Source organism: Phycodurus eques, chromosome 10, assembly GCF_024500275.1.
Source record: "Phycodurus eques isolate BA_2022a chromosome 10, UOR_Pequ_1.1, whole genome shotgun sequence".
Lineage (NCBI taxonomy): Eukaryota > Metazoa > Chordata > Actinopteri > Syngnathiformes > Syngnathidae > Phycodurus > Phycodurus eques.
The window spans coordinates 26,591,064-26,606,894 of NC_084534.1; the positions used below are offsets into that span (position 1 = coordinate 26,591,064).

A 15,831-nucleotide genomic window follows, 5' to 3' on the forward strand; every position below is an offset into this window, starting at 1 on the left:
GAAAGAGTTGCTGGGAGGTTTGTGGAGGTTCGAGTGATGCATGCTTTGAATCTCCCCCCCACGCCCCCACCCTACCCCCACCCCCCTCGGGCGGATTGCAGCTTTAAACAGGCTCTCAAGCACCGTCGAGAAAGTCTTTAAAAACACCACAAATGCTCATTACTGAATTGAGACTTACTAACCGACCAGTTGCATGATTCTTTTCTTTCTTCTTTTTTTTAATTCAATATATTTTGCAAAAGCACACATTTTGCCTTTATTGCATGCACAAACTTGAAAAGTTCCATATATATAAATAATGATGCGTACCATATATGACACTGATATATCCTGAAATGACTTTGCATTTGTCAACAAACCATTTAATATAACTAATATCAGAAAATGGCATGAAACATGTTTCCAAATGTGCAGCAACGTGTGGGAAAATAGCAGTCCTTAAATTGGCAAATTGCGTTGATTTTGTCTTGTTGTAACAAATTGTAAGAGAAAAAAATAAAAAAGAAGTCAATCAATAAACACAAAATAAAATAAAAGGCAAAAATATCCAAAGTTATTCCACACTGAAAAAGAGGAATTCATTTGTGGTTGCACATGATTCAAATGTGGTAAACAGCTGTCATTTCCTCTTTTCTTACGACAAAATAGTGCAATTCTATATGTTAGTTGAAGACTTTTTGGTCATGTGCAACCGATGTACATATTGGAATTAAGTCATTCGTGTCGTTTCGCGTTCGTGCGGCGCTTTTTTTGCAGCCTTTCTGACAACGCACAGACGCACAGTTGTCCGATTGGCCATTTCTTTTCAGCCAATCACCGATGGCTCCCTCGGGTTAACCCCCGCCCATCGCCTCGCCCACCCCCTTTCCGTCTGACGTCACTCGGCTAGGCAACGCCCACCCGCCGCGCACGCGCGGACTTTTGAGCGCTCTTGTTCCACTTTCTTCTGCTAAATGCAAAGCGTCGCTGCGGCTGCTCAACAGACGCGCCGAGCCGCCGCGCAGACCAGAAGACAAATCTTTAATTTCGCTCTCTCGGTCTCATTTCTTCTCTATTTACTTTTTTTTTTTTTTTTTTTTTTTTTTTCCTTTCCTTTTCCTCTTTGTATTTTTTTGTTTTTGTTTGTGTGTGTATACGGGCTTACCGTGGAACCAGTCGCGGCTCGGCGGGCGGATCGTGAGCCACCTTTCCCCCTTTTCTTAAAGACGCTCGTCCGGATCTTCCCCACCAAACTGGATTAACTTCAAGGCGTTAAGCGCAGTCCGATTCGCTTTGTGTGCGTGTGTTTATTATTATTATTTTTTTTATTTTTTTTTTACGGCGGGGTGACGAACCTTTTTTTTTTTTTTTTTTTTTTTTTTTTTTTTCCCCGGGGGTCACCATGTTGTGGAAATTAGCAGACAACGTCAAGTATGAGGATGACTGCGAGGTGAGTTCGGGGACCATTCGGGGGAAGTACTGAAAGACACTTTCATTATAGGAACATATATATAAAAAAATAAATAAAATAAAAAAATAAGTGCGATGGTCAAAGTTCAACATATGAGGAGGATGCAAGTTGCACACTAAAATCAAAGCAAGTCATGCAGATCAGATCAGTTCATTAAAGGAGTGAAGGTTTGACATTTATATAACATGCTGCTATTGTGGAACTTAAATAAAGATGAGATGAAGATTGGGTAATGTTTCATTCCCATGCATTGGGAAAAACAAAAATCTATAAAATAATGCAAAAGGGAACTGAGATACAATGAATCCAATCAACAAACTGTGTACGAAGCTGTTTTCCTTTTGTTTTCTATATTTGTTATTGTTTGTTTGTTTTGTACCATCAAACGTTCGGAAGAGACTCATGTAATGAGATTTTTTTTTTTTTTAACTTTTGCGATAACAGCTCAAGGAAAATGCTAAATTTTCTGTCAACTTTTTTTGTCGTCGTTATTGTTGTATTAGTTGTTAAAGGTTTGCTAAAAAAAAAAAGCAACAACAACAACAACAAAAAACCAACCACTCGGACATAATTGGCTTGGAGCGTGTCATGTCAAATGGTCGAATTTCCAAATTGTAAATTTCCAGTGTTCCAATTTTGTAACAATGAGTTGACTAACTCCGCGCACCCTCCAGGAGAGACACGACGGCGGCAGCAATGGCAACCCGCGGCTGCCCCACCTGCCGGCGGTCAGCCAGCACGTCTACAGCCCGTCTCCCTCCCTCTCGCACTCGGCCAGCTCCGACTTCCAGCCGCCCTACTTCCCGCCCCCTTACCAGCCCATCTCCTACCCGCAGTCCGGCGACCCTTACGCCCACCTGGGCGACCCCTTCAACATCAACTCCCTGCACCAGTCGCCGTCGTCCAACCAGCAGCAGCCGTGGCCGGGGCGCCAGGGCCAGGAGGGGCTGGCGGCGCACGCCAGGAGCGGCCTGGCCGGCCAGATCCTCGGCCTGGAGGGCGGCGGAGGAGGCTCGTCCGCCGGGGTGAGGAGGGAAGGCTTCCGCCGGCCCGAGCTGCTGCCCCCGCACGCCCACGGCATCGAGGCGTCGGTGATCGGCGAGAGCATGCAGGGCATGCACGAGATGGGCCACGGGATGGAGGACGTGCAGGTGGGTTTGTATCCATAACGGCGCAAAACGTCAAGTCACAGCTTATTTGGAACCCAACAATGAAGCGTTGCACTTTGAAATTCAATGCATTGATGGAGATCGTTATTATTTGCACTGCATTTTCGACACAAGTATAAGAACTCTCCAAATGCTCCCAGTGTTTTGCAAATCCGTCCCGCTCACCCACGCACCCCTGACGTGATCATCCTAACATATACATTTGTTTTTAGGCGTGGGCGTCCATTTGATTGTTTCAATGAACCTTCTGTGTCATAAGCAGCAACATGATTTCAATTCTAGTTCACAATCAGCATTGTTGCCATGGCATTTAAAATATCAAACTATCCGATTTAACTTGTGTCCTTCCCATTGATTAGTCGCAATCTAAGAATTTTTCTGCCTTGTATATTTTGTCTTCTTAAAAGTGTTGACAATTACAACTAAATCACTTGAAGCAAAACAGCTGCATGCTTTGTCCATTGTTGCTTTTTTTTTGGGGGGGGGGGGGGGGGGGGGGGTTGTTTGTGTGTTTTTATGTCCATAAAAAATAAGTGAATATATTGTAAATTGGAATGTGGTTCACAAAAAAAGAAAATCCTACCTTTAGGGTGATTATAATGCTCAGCTTTGTTGGACACGCTCATAAATGTTTATGTTGATGTAATTATAATGACTGCGAGGAGAGAGGCTTACCGTTTTGCTGACTTTCTTTAGCTGCACACGAAGGGTAAAATATTAGAAATTGCTGCCAGTTTAATGCAAGGCAATTGCACAACCACAATAAATTGAACAAAATATTGTACACGCTACCAAAATGAAGCATCGTAATAAGTGAAGGCATACCTTTTGATGCAGTTCACATGTGTGACTTCTTGACCTTACTTCTTCTTCTGTTCTTTTTTTAAATTTTTTTATTTTTTTACAGCACGTGGATGACCACAGTCTGATCATGGCAGATCAGACAGTCATCAAAAAAGGTGAGTTTCCGACCGGAACCCTTCTTCAACGCTTCTCCGGCCGAGTCGCGTCATGCAGCTTCCCGCCGTCGGCTGCAACTTCCGCTGAGGCCTTTTTTAAATTTTTTATTTATTTATTTATTTATTTTTTTTGTCGTGGCCAACGGCAAGAGTCCAGTATGTAGACTACGTACATGCTTTCCCGATGCGATGCACATAGCTAAGCTCGGCGTGATCCCGTTGCAGCGAAGGTGCTCGAAAAGACGGCCGCAGGGTGAAAGGAAACCGTAAAAAAAAATAAATAGAAAAAAAAAAATATATATATATATTTTATATAAAATATATATATATTTTTGGGCAGGAAATTACCATACGGGTTGATCCCACTTTAGGCCGGGGCGCGTGGGGTGCGGCACCGGGCTCGCATGTGAAGGACAGTTTAGCAATTTGTTGGGACACGAACTGTTTTGATTAAAGAGCTTAATTCCCAAATGTTTTGTCATCGGGAGTCCATTAAACGGGCTTTGAGTCAGAGCAACAGCACGTTGACTAATAATACTTGTAATCATAGACTTGTGTGCAGAGAGACTGATTGATGTATTGCATAACATTTGTTGCTCTTCTTTTACACTTCTGTTTCTTATCTTCCATTCTCCACACGCCGGATATCCCTTAATTCGCATTACCAACCATTTTTTTTTTTAGGGGGCTGGGGGGGGTGGAATCAAGTTGGGTAGTATAGTGGACTAGTCTACTCTTTACAACCCATATTTTATACCTTAGTTCAATAGTATTAGTCTATCGTGAGGTTTATTGTGCACAAAGTGTAGTCTATATTTATTTTCACGTGTCCCCGTTGGCTTTTTTGTCAAGGTGCTGACATGACATATGCGAGTTTGAACACCTCAAAAATGGTCCGGAAAGGCCTATGCTTTTCTGCTTAGATACATAGCCTCATGTATTACATAGTTGTTGCTCTTCTTTTATACTCACAGTGTTTCTCTTATTTTGAAATTCCCACATCCTCGATAGAGAAATATCAAGCATCGAACTTGCTTTCATAGTTTTATTTTCTGTAAAATAGGGTTTAAACCAGTTTACGCTGATTACCACGTGACCTTTTCGACCTACCTATTCCTCACTTCAATTATAGTTTTGTGGAAAAAAAAAATCAAAAATCAAATGAGTTCGTATATTTTGGGGTCTAGTGTACAGTAAGTGTCACATAGATCTCTAATTCTCTACGCTACACTTGTTTTCATGTTTCACGTGTTCGACAACATAGACAACATATAGAGGTTGAACAGTCTGGAAAAAGAAGCAAAAAAAAAAAAGGCTTTTGCTTGTTTCGATAGAAAGATATGATGACTCATCATGTGGCGTTCCCACGCTGGAGGGCACGCTGTGGGCAAACTAGGCTTCCCCCGGAGCAGGCGCCACGTGTGTGACTCTTGTGATTTCTGTCTCAGTATTAGGACTGCGAGGGGCCAGGAGCCTTGATCGCGTACAGAGGACTTGTTATCAGGGGGGCATCCTTGGGGGTGAGGATTGTCGCCTCGCTTTTGTTGTGTTCATTAGTGTGCTGTGCTGTGGTTGTGTGTCCAGTGACTGTCAGTGCTTGTTTTTTTTAATTTATTTATTTTTGTTCTATTTTTTTTTTTTATAACCTTCCAAGTAGATTTTCAAGGTGATTTCATAAGGAAAGCTCAGGATTATATCATTATATCAGTGGCTGTATGTATAATCCGCGCATGTTTGTGGACAGTGGCTTAGTTACTTCTACACTAGCGCCCAAATTGTGACTTTTCAGAGCTACAGTATCAAACAGTTGTTTCGTTGTCAATCTATGCAAATGAGCTTGAGTCTCTCATAGTGTAATCGTGTAGCACTGCAAGTCTATGAGCATCTATCGTAGGAACAAACAGTAGATAACTCACGTCGTCGAGCAAACCTTCCAGTACAATACAAACCAAATGAAATGATCATAATCCCCTAGTATTAGCAACAAAATGTAACATTTCTGGACAAATATACAAATATGTATACGGCAGCGTCTTTACTACACAACTTTTCGGCCATGTTTGGGGAGTGTGTTGTTGCAGAAATATGATTTGTATTTAGTCCAGTTAGCCAGTAACACATTTATTGAAAAAAAAAAAAAAGACTGTCCTTAGAGTGCATATTATATAAACAGTATGCAATTTCAAACTCATCATAGTTCGGGTTTCCCTCAGAGGGTTGTTATGACGGTGAAAATCATATTATTACATATACACCATTCCCCCCTGCATTTCATTGTTATTATATGCATTTTTAACAACAAATTGGGTTTGAAATCAGAAGTCATGGATAATAGTGACAATCAAATGTCAATACTGGTGTTATTGTTCAATTTTCTGCCAAAATGACAAAAAAACAAATCCATTTAGAAAGAGAGATGAAGTGTTCTAAACCTAATTTGCTTTAGTGGGACACAAAAAAAAATATATAAAAAAATGATGTTCTGGTCCCCGGGCCTTGACACTTGTGGTCTACTGCCAACCTCTCAAACTTTTATCACCGTATGTAACAATAAAGCATCAGCTAGCATTTTGTCAGCCATATTTGTGGAATGTGTTGCATTTAGTAGAGAACAAGACTCAACTGTATTGTTTATGAATATTTGGTGAACGATATAATTTAAAACTCACACATTCACTTTAACCGCTTCGTGAAAATATGTGAAACATAGCCGTAGCATTTTTAAAGCAGTTGGTCGGAGTGAGGGAAGAATCCGAATTTTTTTTTTTAGGTCTATTCTGTGAATTTATTTAAAAAATATATCATGATTTAACCCTGCTGTTGAAACTGTTGCAAAGCAGAGCATTTTGTTCAACAAATTGTCAGCAAATGTTTGTGGAGTGTGGCAAGAGTCAACATTTTTTACTTTTTCTTTTTTGGTTGAACAAAAATAATGTAGCTCTATAATTTAAGCTTCAAATTGAAACTATTGAAACTAACTGCAAAATAAAGCCTTTTCGTGGTAAAATGCCACAACATGTAGTATTTCCATGCATTATGTCACTTGGAAAAAACACATTTTATTTTGTGAGTTGTATAAAAAATAACAATGTTTTTTTTTCTTTATACAAAATATGTGAAAATACTGTGTTAGCATAGCGTTTTCACAGCAACTTGTCGGCCATGTTTGTGTAGTGCTGAATGCCCAAACTGATTTGATTTCTTTTTTTATTCATGAATTAAAAAACAATTATATGGAACTACTGCTTTTGTTTTATTTATTTATTTTATGGTACAATCTATCATTTTGGCAGCCATGTTTGTGGAATGTGTTACTTTTTTTTTTTTTTTTTTTTTGTGTGGGAGGTTTGAGAATTCACACTTAGATTTGGGAAACCTTATTTAGCTATAAACATTTTGTGCCATTTCCTGGTAAATTTGAGCGAAAACACATGGTGCTGCACGATCAAAATGATTTTGACGAACAACAAAATTACCAGCACACATGCTACAACTGACTCATCTTTTTCGGTGTCTCACTCACATTCTCCTCCCGGCTCAGGGCCCGTGACTCTCCCCAAAGGCAACGCGCTGGGCCTCCCCTTCCAGAAGGAGTCCCTGCTGGGCATGGTGTCCAACCCCACGGAGGTATTCTGCTCCGTCCCGGGTCGCCTCTCCCTGCTGAGCTCCACGTCCAAGTACAAGGTGACGGTGGCCGAGGTCCAGAGGCGACTCTCGCCGCCGGAGTGCCTGAACGCGTCGCTGCTGGGAGGAGTTTTACGCAGGTCAGATTGCAAACCTTCAAAAAATGGACATTCGGCGTCTCAGTTGTAGCAATAGGTCTGAATTTATTTTTGTTGTTGTACACAATCAAAAAACAAAAAAAAGAATTCATCTGTCTATTTTCTGTAGAGCTTTGTGTTCATGACGGTCGCAAGCTGGACGAGATCACATCAAAAGACAATTTAGAGTCTTCAGTTAAATTAACATGCATGTTTTTGGAATGTGGGAGAGGAAACCAGAAAACATGGAGACGCCACATAAAGGCTCGAGCCGAGATTCAAACTCAGAATCTACGGACTGTGAGCCAGATGTAGTAACCGCTATTGCGCATTGCTGCCAGTTGGCCTGTATTTCCAAATTTTTCACCTGACAAAACAAACACAAAAGGTTTTTCTTTGCTTCACAGATAGATAAATAAATACAAATCAACATTTTTGAGGTAGGTAAATGTTGGATGTAATGACATGATGATAAAATAAAATATTACATTTGAGGTACTTAATTCACATAAAGTTATACTGTAGTTAGTTGCAGTTACTGTTATTTTTATTAGACTTTAGTGACAAAAACCTTTTGTCAGCCTAATAGCATTGTTGCCTCAGTCATTTTTCAACATCTTCGGAAAACAAATAAATCCCCACGACAAATTCAACAAAGAAGAGCACACAGCATTTAGGACTGCAACTAAAGATTATTTTAATAATTGATTAATCAGTCCATTAATGAATCGGATAAGATTTTTTTAAAATTATTTCCACCCTTTCATCAAATAGAGGACATTATTTCAAATTGACAGTGCAGAAAATGCAGAAATGGATTATGTTTCAGTTACTGGTTTAGTAGGTAACGTCAGAAACTAGGCAACAAGTTTGATAATTGATTTCCAAAGTAAAAGAAAATGTTTGCAAATGTCTTATTTTGATAAAACACAGACACAAGCAGTCTGATTTATTAATATAATAAATGTAATTATTAATATTTAGTGTTGAGAGGCTGAGAGTCTGAGGTTTTGGACAATTTTAAGTTTAACGAGGTCTCTTAATGATTAATTGATTGTCAGAAATGATCGAATAATTTGATAATCGATGAGTTGTCGATTAATCGTTGCACCTCCACAGGCATGTGCTCTTTATTCTTTGGGGAAAAAATAACTAATATTGCTGCAACTCGCTGAGTGGAATGTGAAACTGTGTTTTGTGTGTCTCTGTCTGTATTATACTGCCTCCAGGTAGCCAAAATGCACACACTAAAAAGGAGCAGCACAATGTCCATTGAATTGAAGCAAGAAATGTGGCAAAAAATGGTTTAGTTCTTTACAGTCTATTGAATTATGTCATTACTGTATGTTTTCAGAAACACACACATTAACGCACAATATTATAGAGTGCTTTATTTCCTCTTAAAACACAGTATACAAATGTATTTTATTATTATTATTTTAATTATCTGACAGCTGGAACAGATTAATGGCTTTTCCATTCATTTGAGTTGGGAAAAAGTGATTTGAGATTGTGTCTGTGTGTGCGCGTGTTAGAGCATGTGTGAGGAGCTAGTATATACCAGACGCCCCTGACTGGAGATTTTGTGCTTGGAGCGCACGTTTGCTGCTTCCCATGTGCCTCGCGTTATTGCTGACACACACACACGCACACACGCTCACAAGCATTTTTAAGTAGGTCATATAGCACGAGGTGGGGGATCATTTGTGGAGGGACAGGCGAAGGGATGTGGGGGGTGGGGGGGGGGGGGGGTGTTGGTGCGCACAAACCAAAGATGCTGCCCATCTCACAGGGAGAGCTGGACCGCCACTCATGCAGAAAAGTGCATCGTGGGGAGTTGTGTTACTTGTAAAGACGACGCACAACTGCCGATGTTGCCTGTCAGTTGTCTCACGGCCTTTTCACTGAACAAAAGAGCGTGTTAATTTCATTTAATCAGATTTTAATAGTTCCCGCATGGGCGAGACAGCAAGTTCCTCGACTAGCAGGTTATTTCCACCACAGTGCTGTATGTCTTCACAATTTTGTTGTTGTGTTTTTTTTTTTTTTTAATGCCTGGAATCAGTCCAGGGCAGAGTGATGCATGACTGGTTAACACGTCTGCCTCACAGTTTTGAGGTTCATTGGTTTGAATCTCTGCTCTGCGGTCTTCTCCCCATTCCAAAAACATGCTCATTAGGTTAATTCATCAGCTGGGATAGGCTCCAGCTCACCCGCGAACCTAATGAGGACAAGCGCTCTAGAAAATGGATGGAAAACATTTGGTTTGGTGTGCCTCAAAGCTCCATACTGGCTCCTCTGTCATTCAATAAGGACATAGTGTAGAAGAAGTGACTTTCGTAATTCTGTTAAACCAAACGCATGCAGTTGATCTTGCTATGTAAATCTGTACATTCCCAAGTCAAGTTGATCGACATACTTTGCTGTGGAACACCGAGGAAGCAACTCTATGTTGACAACCGTTCAAGTCACACTCGGTTTCTCTTGCCGATAGCCAGCTGGGAGAGGCTCCACACATTCATGTTAGGTTAGTTGAAGACTCTAAATTGTCCCTAGGTATACATCTGACTGCGATGGTTGTTTGTCTATATGTGTGCTGTGATCGGCTGACGACCAGTCAAGGGTGTACCCTGCTTGTCAACCACCAAAGACAGCTGGGATAGGCTCTATCTCACTAGCGACCCTCATGGGGATGAGCACTTTTGAAAATGGATGGACGGGTTGATGGAATCCGTCACAAAACATGCGAGCAGAGTATTAAATGTCATGTTCATTTCTCAATGCACTGTGAACAGGTTTCAATAAACGTCTGCTCGCTGTGCCGTTCGGCTGGCAGTTACTTACTGTGTCTCTTTTGTGTGTGTGTGTGTGTGTGTGTTCGCGCGTGTGAATGTGTGTGTGTGTGTGTGTGTTTGCAGAGCCAAATCAAAAAACGGAGGTCGCTCGCTGCGAGAAAAACTGGACAAAATTGGGCTCAACTTGCCTGCGGGACGAAGGAAGGCGGCTAACGTCACTCTACTTACCTCGCTTGTGGAAGGTGAGACGCGTCACTCGGCCAATGCGTCACCTTCTCCGGCTGTAATTACTCTAAAGCTGGAATGTTGCTCTAATAAAGCGAGAATGTGGGAACGTCAATCTAGCCGCCTTTAGAAAATGCGGCGAGTGTATAGCTATTGTCTGAACGCCGTGCCCCAAAATGCCACTCATTATTGACATTCTTAGCAATTGAACAAAAACAACCTCTTAACATGGCAACCACATCCCAAAAACATAAATTTTTGGTTAGTTTGGCAGATGATGAACAGTTCTTCAAAAAAGAGCCTTGAAACTGTATAATTCCCCTCCCATTTGAAGTTTGCTGTCAAACTAAATATAAAACAAGACAATTACACGTTGTGTATTTCAAACAACCATATATCGTTGCTTTAGATCATTTCATTTAGCTTAATTCTAAAAAACAATGCAAAATGCCACAGACAGCCTAATGAGTAGCGTCTGTGTCGCGATGTAATAACCTTTTAAGAAACAGATATTTGAACACAAACGGTGCGTCAACACATGTAGACAGACAGCAACACTCACAGGCATATATTTTTTATCCTCTGCTTAGAACGACTAATATTACTGGAGCTTACTGAGCAATTATGACTGTCTCCTACATGTTTATTTTTCATGTCTGGCACGCAGACCAGAAGGAGTAGCACAATGTCTATTGAATTGAAGTGAAAACTGTGGCAAAAACTGTTTCATTCTTTGCTATGTAATTCATTATGTCATTACTGTATTTTTATAAAGAACAATATTATAGAGTGGAATTTTTCCTCTTTAAACACACAGTTAAAAACAATAGTTTGTATTTTTGGGGAAAAGTCACAAAAGTTAAAAAAAATAAAATAAATAAAAATAAAGTTGTTGTTGTGTAGTCCACTAATTTTATATGCATTAAATTCGTAGTTCAATACGTCCTCCATAAAGTGTAACAATAAATGTAAATAATGTGAATGTTACATTCGTACAAAAAAATAAATCTTGGATTCCTGTTTTTGGCCAGCCACGGTTTATAACTGGAGGTGGAAGTATTTGGTTTGCAGTGAGCCTCCAACATGTTTTGGTCGCGAATAATACTTGCATCAGAATGTCTGACGGGTCAGCTGACACACAATAAATTCATTCAGAATTCTGTTCTTTGCCCCCGAGTCTTCCATCAAATCTCACACATCCTTTTACCTCTCTGCCATAAATATAGGGCAGTCATATTTTAGCCCCACAGTGATCACAATCACAAGTACTGTTGGCCCCTGTCTTCCTGCTGCCCTCACTTTGATTAAAAAGTCTGATGACTGCGCGGCGAGAATGTCTGGGGGCCTGATGTTATTTTGAGACCTCGCGAGTTGAATCTGACCTTATCTTGCGCGCGGCTCTCCAGGAGGCAAGGCTGACCTTACAACTTCAATACAAAAAGCTCTGAGCGAATAGCTGACGCGCACCTCGTGCGCCTCCTCGTTTGTTCATGTTGTTACCGCTCAGTCAAAGGCGCTCTTTCTCACGACGCTGCCCTTTTTTTTGGGGGGGGGTTTTCTCTTCAGGTGAAGCTGTTCATTTAGCCCGTGACTTCGGTTACGTGTGCGAGACGGAGTTTCCTGCCAAGGCCATCGCGGAGTACCTGGGCAGGCCGCATGTAGAACGCAACGAGGTTAACTCTCGCAAGAACATGCTCCTCGCTGCCAAGTGAGTCGTCATCTTGTGTGCACGGAAATTCACTTTCACTAAACAATGACAGAATTTGCGAGTTACTTGCAGTCTTGTCTATTGAATTAAATGTTCAAACTTTTTTTTTTTTTTTCCCCCTCCCAAATCCTGAAAAGTACATTTGTTCAGTACAGTTCAGTTGTATTTAACTTTTAAGTACATTTACTTTTAATCTTTTCGAGCAGTTTGTTTCCAAACATTTATTTACGTACACCTTTTAGTTGACTTTTATGAGCAATACAGTTTATTTGAGTCATTGTTTGAGTGCAGTTGTTTTTATTCACCTATATTGAAGAGCAACGATGATGTTCAAACTGTGCGTAATGTTACAGGGGCTTACAGTAATATTAGATACTGTACAGTGAATAAAACCTCGGCTCATTTTTTTGAGGAATACTTGGGTTTAGTATGCTATTGTACTTTAATGCTGGTCATTATGGTAGTACTTGGAGATCTAAGTATTTTCGAGGTAGTACTTGATGTAAAACGTTTTAGAACCACTGCTGTGGGCAGTATTAAAAAAAAAAAACGTTTTTCAAAAGCAATCCAAATAATCAGGGTTCCACCAACTGTGCATTGTTTCTGGTCTAAAACCATGCAGTGGTAGTTTTCAAAATGACAAATGGAGCCTTTTGAGGAAAAATAGAAAAATCACTTTTTTTTTTTTGACGAACTGGGGTGCCTAACATTGTCCAAAAAGGATGTGAAATGAATTTTTGTCGGTTTCTCCTCCCAATTCCCCGCAGGCAAATCTGCAAGGAGTTCACCGACCTCCTCACCCAGGACCGTTCGCCGCTGGGCAACTCGCGTCCAGCGCCCATCCTGGAGCCGGGCATCCAGGGCTGCCTGACCCACTTCAGCCTCATCAGCCACGGCTTCGGCTCGCCGGCCATCTGCGCCGCCATGACCTCGCTGCAGAACTACCTGAACGAGGCCCTCAAACAAGTGGACAAGATGTACCTGAGCTCCGACACGCAGGGAGCCTCCGACGGCGGCGGCGGCAAATCCTCCGACAAACTGGACAAGCACAGGAAATGAGACCAGCAAGCCCCCCCCCCGCCCCCCCCGCTCCCTGTGAACTCCAATACCCCTGGTACGCCCGGCCCCTTCCAATCTAGTATTGTCGCACGGGGCTGTGTTCGAAATCACTCCCTATTCACTATATAGTACACTAAATAGTGAGTCGGCTATTTTGTATTGTATTGTATTTTCCCTATGTCGCGGGTGTCCAAACGTTGTCCTCCGAGGGCCGCGTACAGACCAATGGAAGGATGCTAGGGCTACTTTGATTCATACTTTCATTTACTAAACACATGCGGAAACCCTGTATGTCCAAAGGCGGGCAGTTTTATTTTATTTTGTTCGATTTTTTTCCCGTTATTTTTACACATTATTGGGTGTGTTGTAAATAGCTTGAAAAGAAATCAACAAATTAACTCTCTTGTAGACTTCAACTGCCTGAGAAGTTTCTCCACCACTTCCTCATTCTGCGGGAGCTTTGCGGCGTTGCGTCGCCTCAAGATTGAGACAGATGAGATGATCAAATACATCCCACGATGCAATTGCGCTGATGCAGAGAAATTAAAACACGGATGGAGATCAACTCAAGTACTTTGAGATACAACAATATCATGTTGTTATAATTTATTAGTTTGTTCGGGATTTATTATCACCTCTATAGCCCACTATATAAAAATCAATTTCAGCGGACATTTTAGGGACTAAGTAGGTCTGCTATGTAAAAATCCCTTTGTAGTAATTAGGGATCGGGAATTAATGAATGATTCCGAACGCAGTTGCTGCGTTTCAAATCTTTCACTCATTCCTTACCCAATTCGCTGTGTGGATTTCTAGTGGCCATTTTAGTGAACTACAGTATGTTATCCACTAAAATGAAACGCTGTATATAGTGATTAGGGAATGAGTGAACGATTCCGAACACAGCCGCTGTTTCTCCGAGGCAGCTGCCGGGCAACTTGGAGGATCGGCGCATGCTCTTTTTTCTCCTGCCTTCAAGAGGACATCATTTCAAGATGAGTTGCTGTGAGCCCCCCTTCCTTCCTTCCTTCCTCCCTCCCTCCTTCCTCCTCCTCAGTGGAGTCTGGAGGCAAATCCTCTGATTTCCTGTGTCTCGGCGGACTCGTAAAAGGACAACTTTTTTTTTTTTTTTTTGAGACAGAGACGCAATTCCCCACTGTTTTTCTGTTATTATTGCTCGTGCTTTGTTTGTATGACCGCGTGAGGAGCATTCCAATGTTGTTTTGTGCTGTCTGAATGGGTCACACAACAGAAGCCTCGCTGTATGCTGTCTTAAAGGAGACATATTATGCTTTTTTGTATGATTAGAAACAGTTCCCAAGTGTCTTAATAACATTTCTGGGACATGCTTTTGTCAAAATACACCAAGGATCAATAATTATAGGACGCTGTTTCACACAAATGAACTTTTTGAGCTGGAATCAGCTTGTTTTGAAGGCGCCGTCCCGCCCTGCCTCTACTGCGGGGTGTGCCAACGCAAACAATGACTTTTGTTACCATGATGACGAAAGCGGTGGCTACCTGTTGAGCCCTAAGTCTAAAATAAAGTGAGTGCACGTAAGCCTCCCCATAGACAAAGTACAAAGCACGGATTGTATTTTCACTCGTGGACGCAGCACTTCATCACCAAGCGGATGAATTTCACTTGTCCGTTTGGGTAGCGCATGTGGTGCATGATGTGGATACATTAGCAAACAGAAAAGTTCCCCAGGCCGAATCAGGCCTCCGCTTGAAAAGGGCAGATCTTCAGCCAGCCTAGCTTCCAAGTCATGGACAGAGAAACTCCCTGTGCGTGTGTTTTTAATGTATAATATGCTCCCTTTAAAGGAGACATTGTGCATTTTTTTTCACCATTTAAAATATAAAAATATAAAATAAATTCCCATGCATCTTAATAACATGTCAGCGAAATGCTTTCGTCACACCAAGAATTATATAATTGTTCACCCTCCTTGTTGAGCTGAAATCAGCCTGTTTTGAGGGGGCAGTCCTGTCTCATGCACATGAGCCACTGCTCACCCCGCCCACGCGAGAATGGCTTTTGTTGCTATGACGACTATGGGGGGTGGTTACCTTTTGAGCCCCAAATCTTAAAAATGTGAGTGCACACGTAAAGACCAAGTAAAACGCTTGGATTGTATTTCCACTCGTGGAGGTAGCACTGCATCGCCCTGCTGAATTACGCTTCATTAGCCCGATAGCATCGTTGCTGAAGTTATTTTTTCAAACAAAATATGCAAGGCAATCCGTGCGTGCAAATAAAAACATGCCTCGCCCCCAAACTTGAAACTTCACCCGGCCTAGCTGGCAGGTCATGGGTGAAGAAATTTGCTGTGGGGAACGTTTTTATGCGAATTAAATATTCAAAATGGCTCATTTTCAGAAATAGGCAAACAACAAAAGATTTAATTGGTTGTTTATTTTCACACTCGATTGGCTGGAAGGCACACAAATATTTGTAGACAATTGTAAAGTCAGTTTGACATAATATGTCCCCTTTAAAACTCATTCTATTTGTTGACACATGATGTGTTCATCCTTTTAGTATTTAAAAAAAATATCAACCTATAGATGAGTTTACCCCTGTGCGTGTGCTTGTGTGCGTGCGTGCATGCGTGTGTGTGTCGTGAGCATGTGGTAATCGTGTAAATATTTCTTTCTAATTAGACACTAAATCCCAATATAGAATTTTATCCACACAAGCT

At 41.4% G+C, this 15,831-nt stretch overlaps 1 protein-coding gene across 2 annotated transcripts; it reads left to right on the plus strand.

Annotated features, from left to right (window-relative positions):
• Positions 1 to 1,375: 1,375 nt before the first annotated feature.
• On the plus strand, positions 1,376 to 14,256 carry tfap2c (transcription factor AP-2 gamma (activating enhancer binding protein 2 gamma)). Of its 2 annotated transcripts, XM_061688508.1 has the most exons (8): positions 1,376 to 1,429; positions 2,125 to 2,601; positions 3,527 to 3,578; positions 5,027 to 5,098; positions 7,120 to 7,342; positions 10,258 to 10,376; positions 11,926 to 12,067; positions 12,835 to 14,256. In XM_061688508.1, the coding sequence occupies exons 1-8, from the start codon at positions 1,382 to 1,384 to the stop codon at positions 13,124 to 13,126; spliced, it is 1,425 nt and encodes a 474-aa protein (XP_061544492.1). In that variant the 5' UTR covers positions 1,376 to 1,381; the 3' UTR covers positions 13,127 to 14,256. The 2 variants fall into 2 exon arrangements, with proteins under 2 accessions (XP_061544492.1, XP_061544493.1); XM_061688509.1 differs by lacking the exon at positions 5,027 to 5,098.
• Positions 14,257 to 15,831: the final 1,575 nt, after the last annotated feature.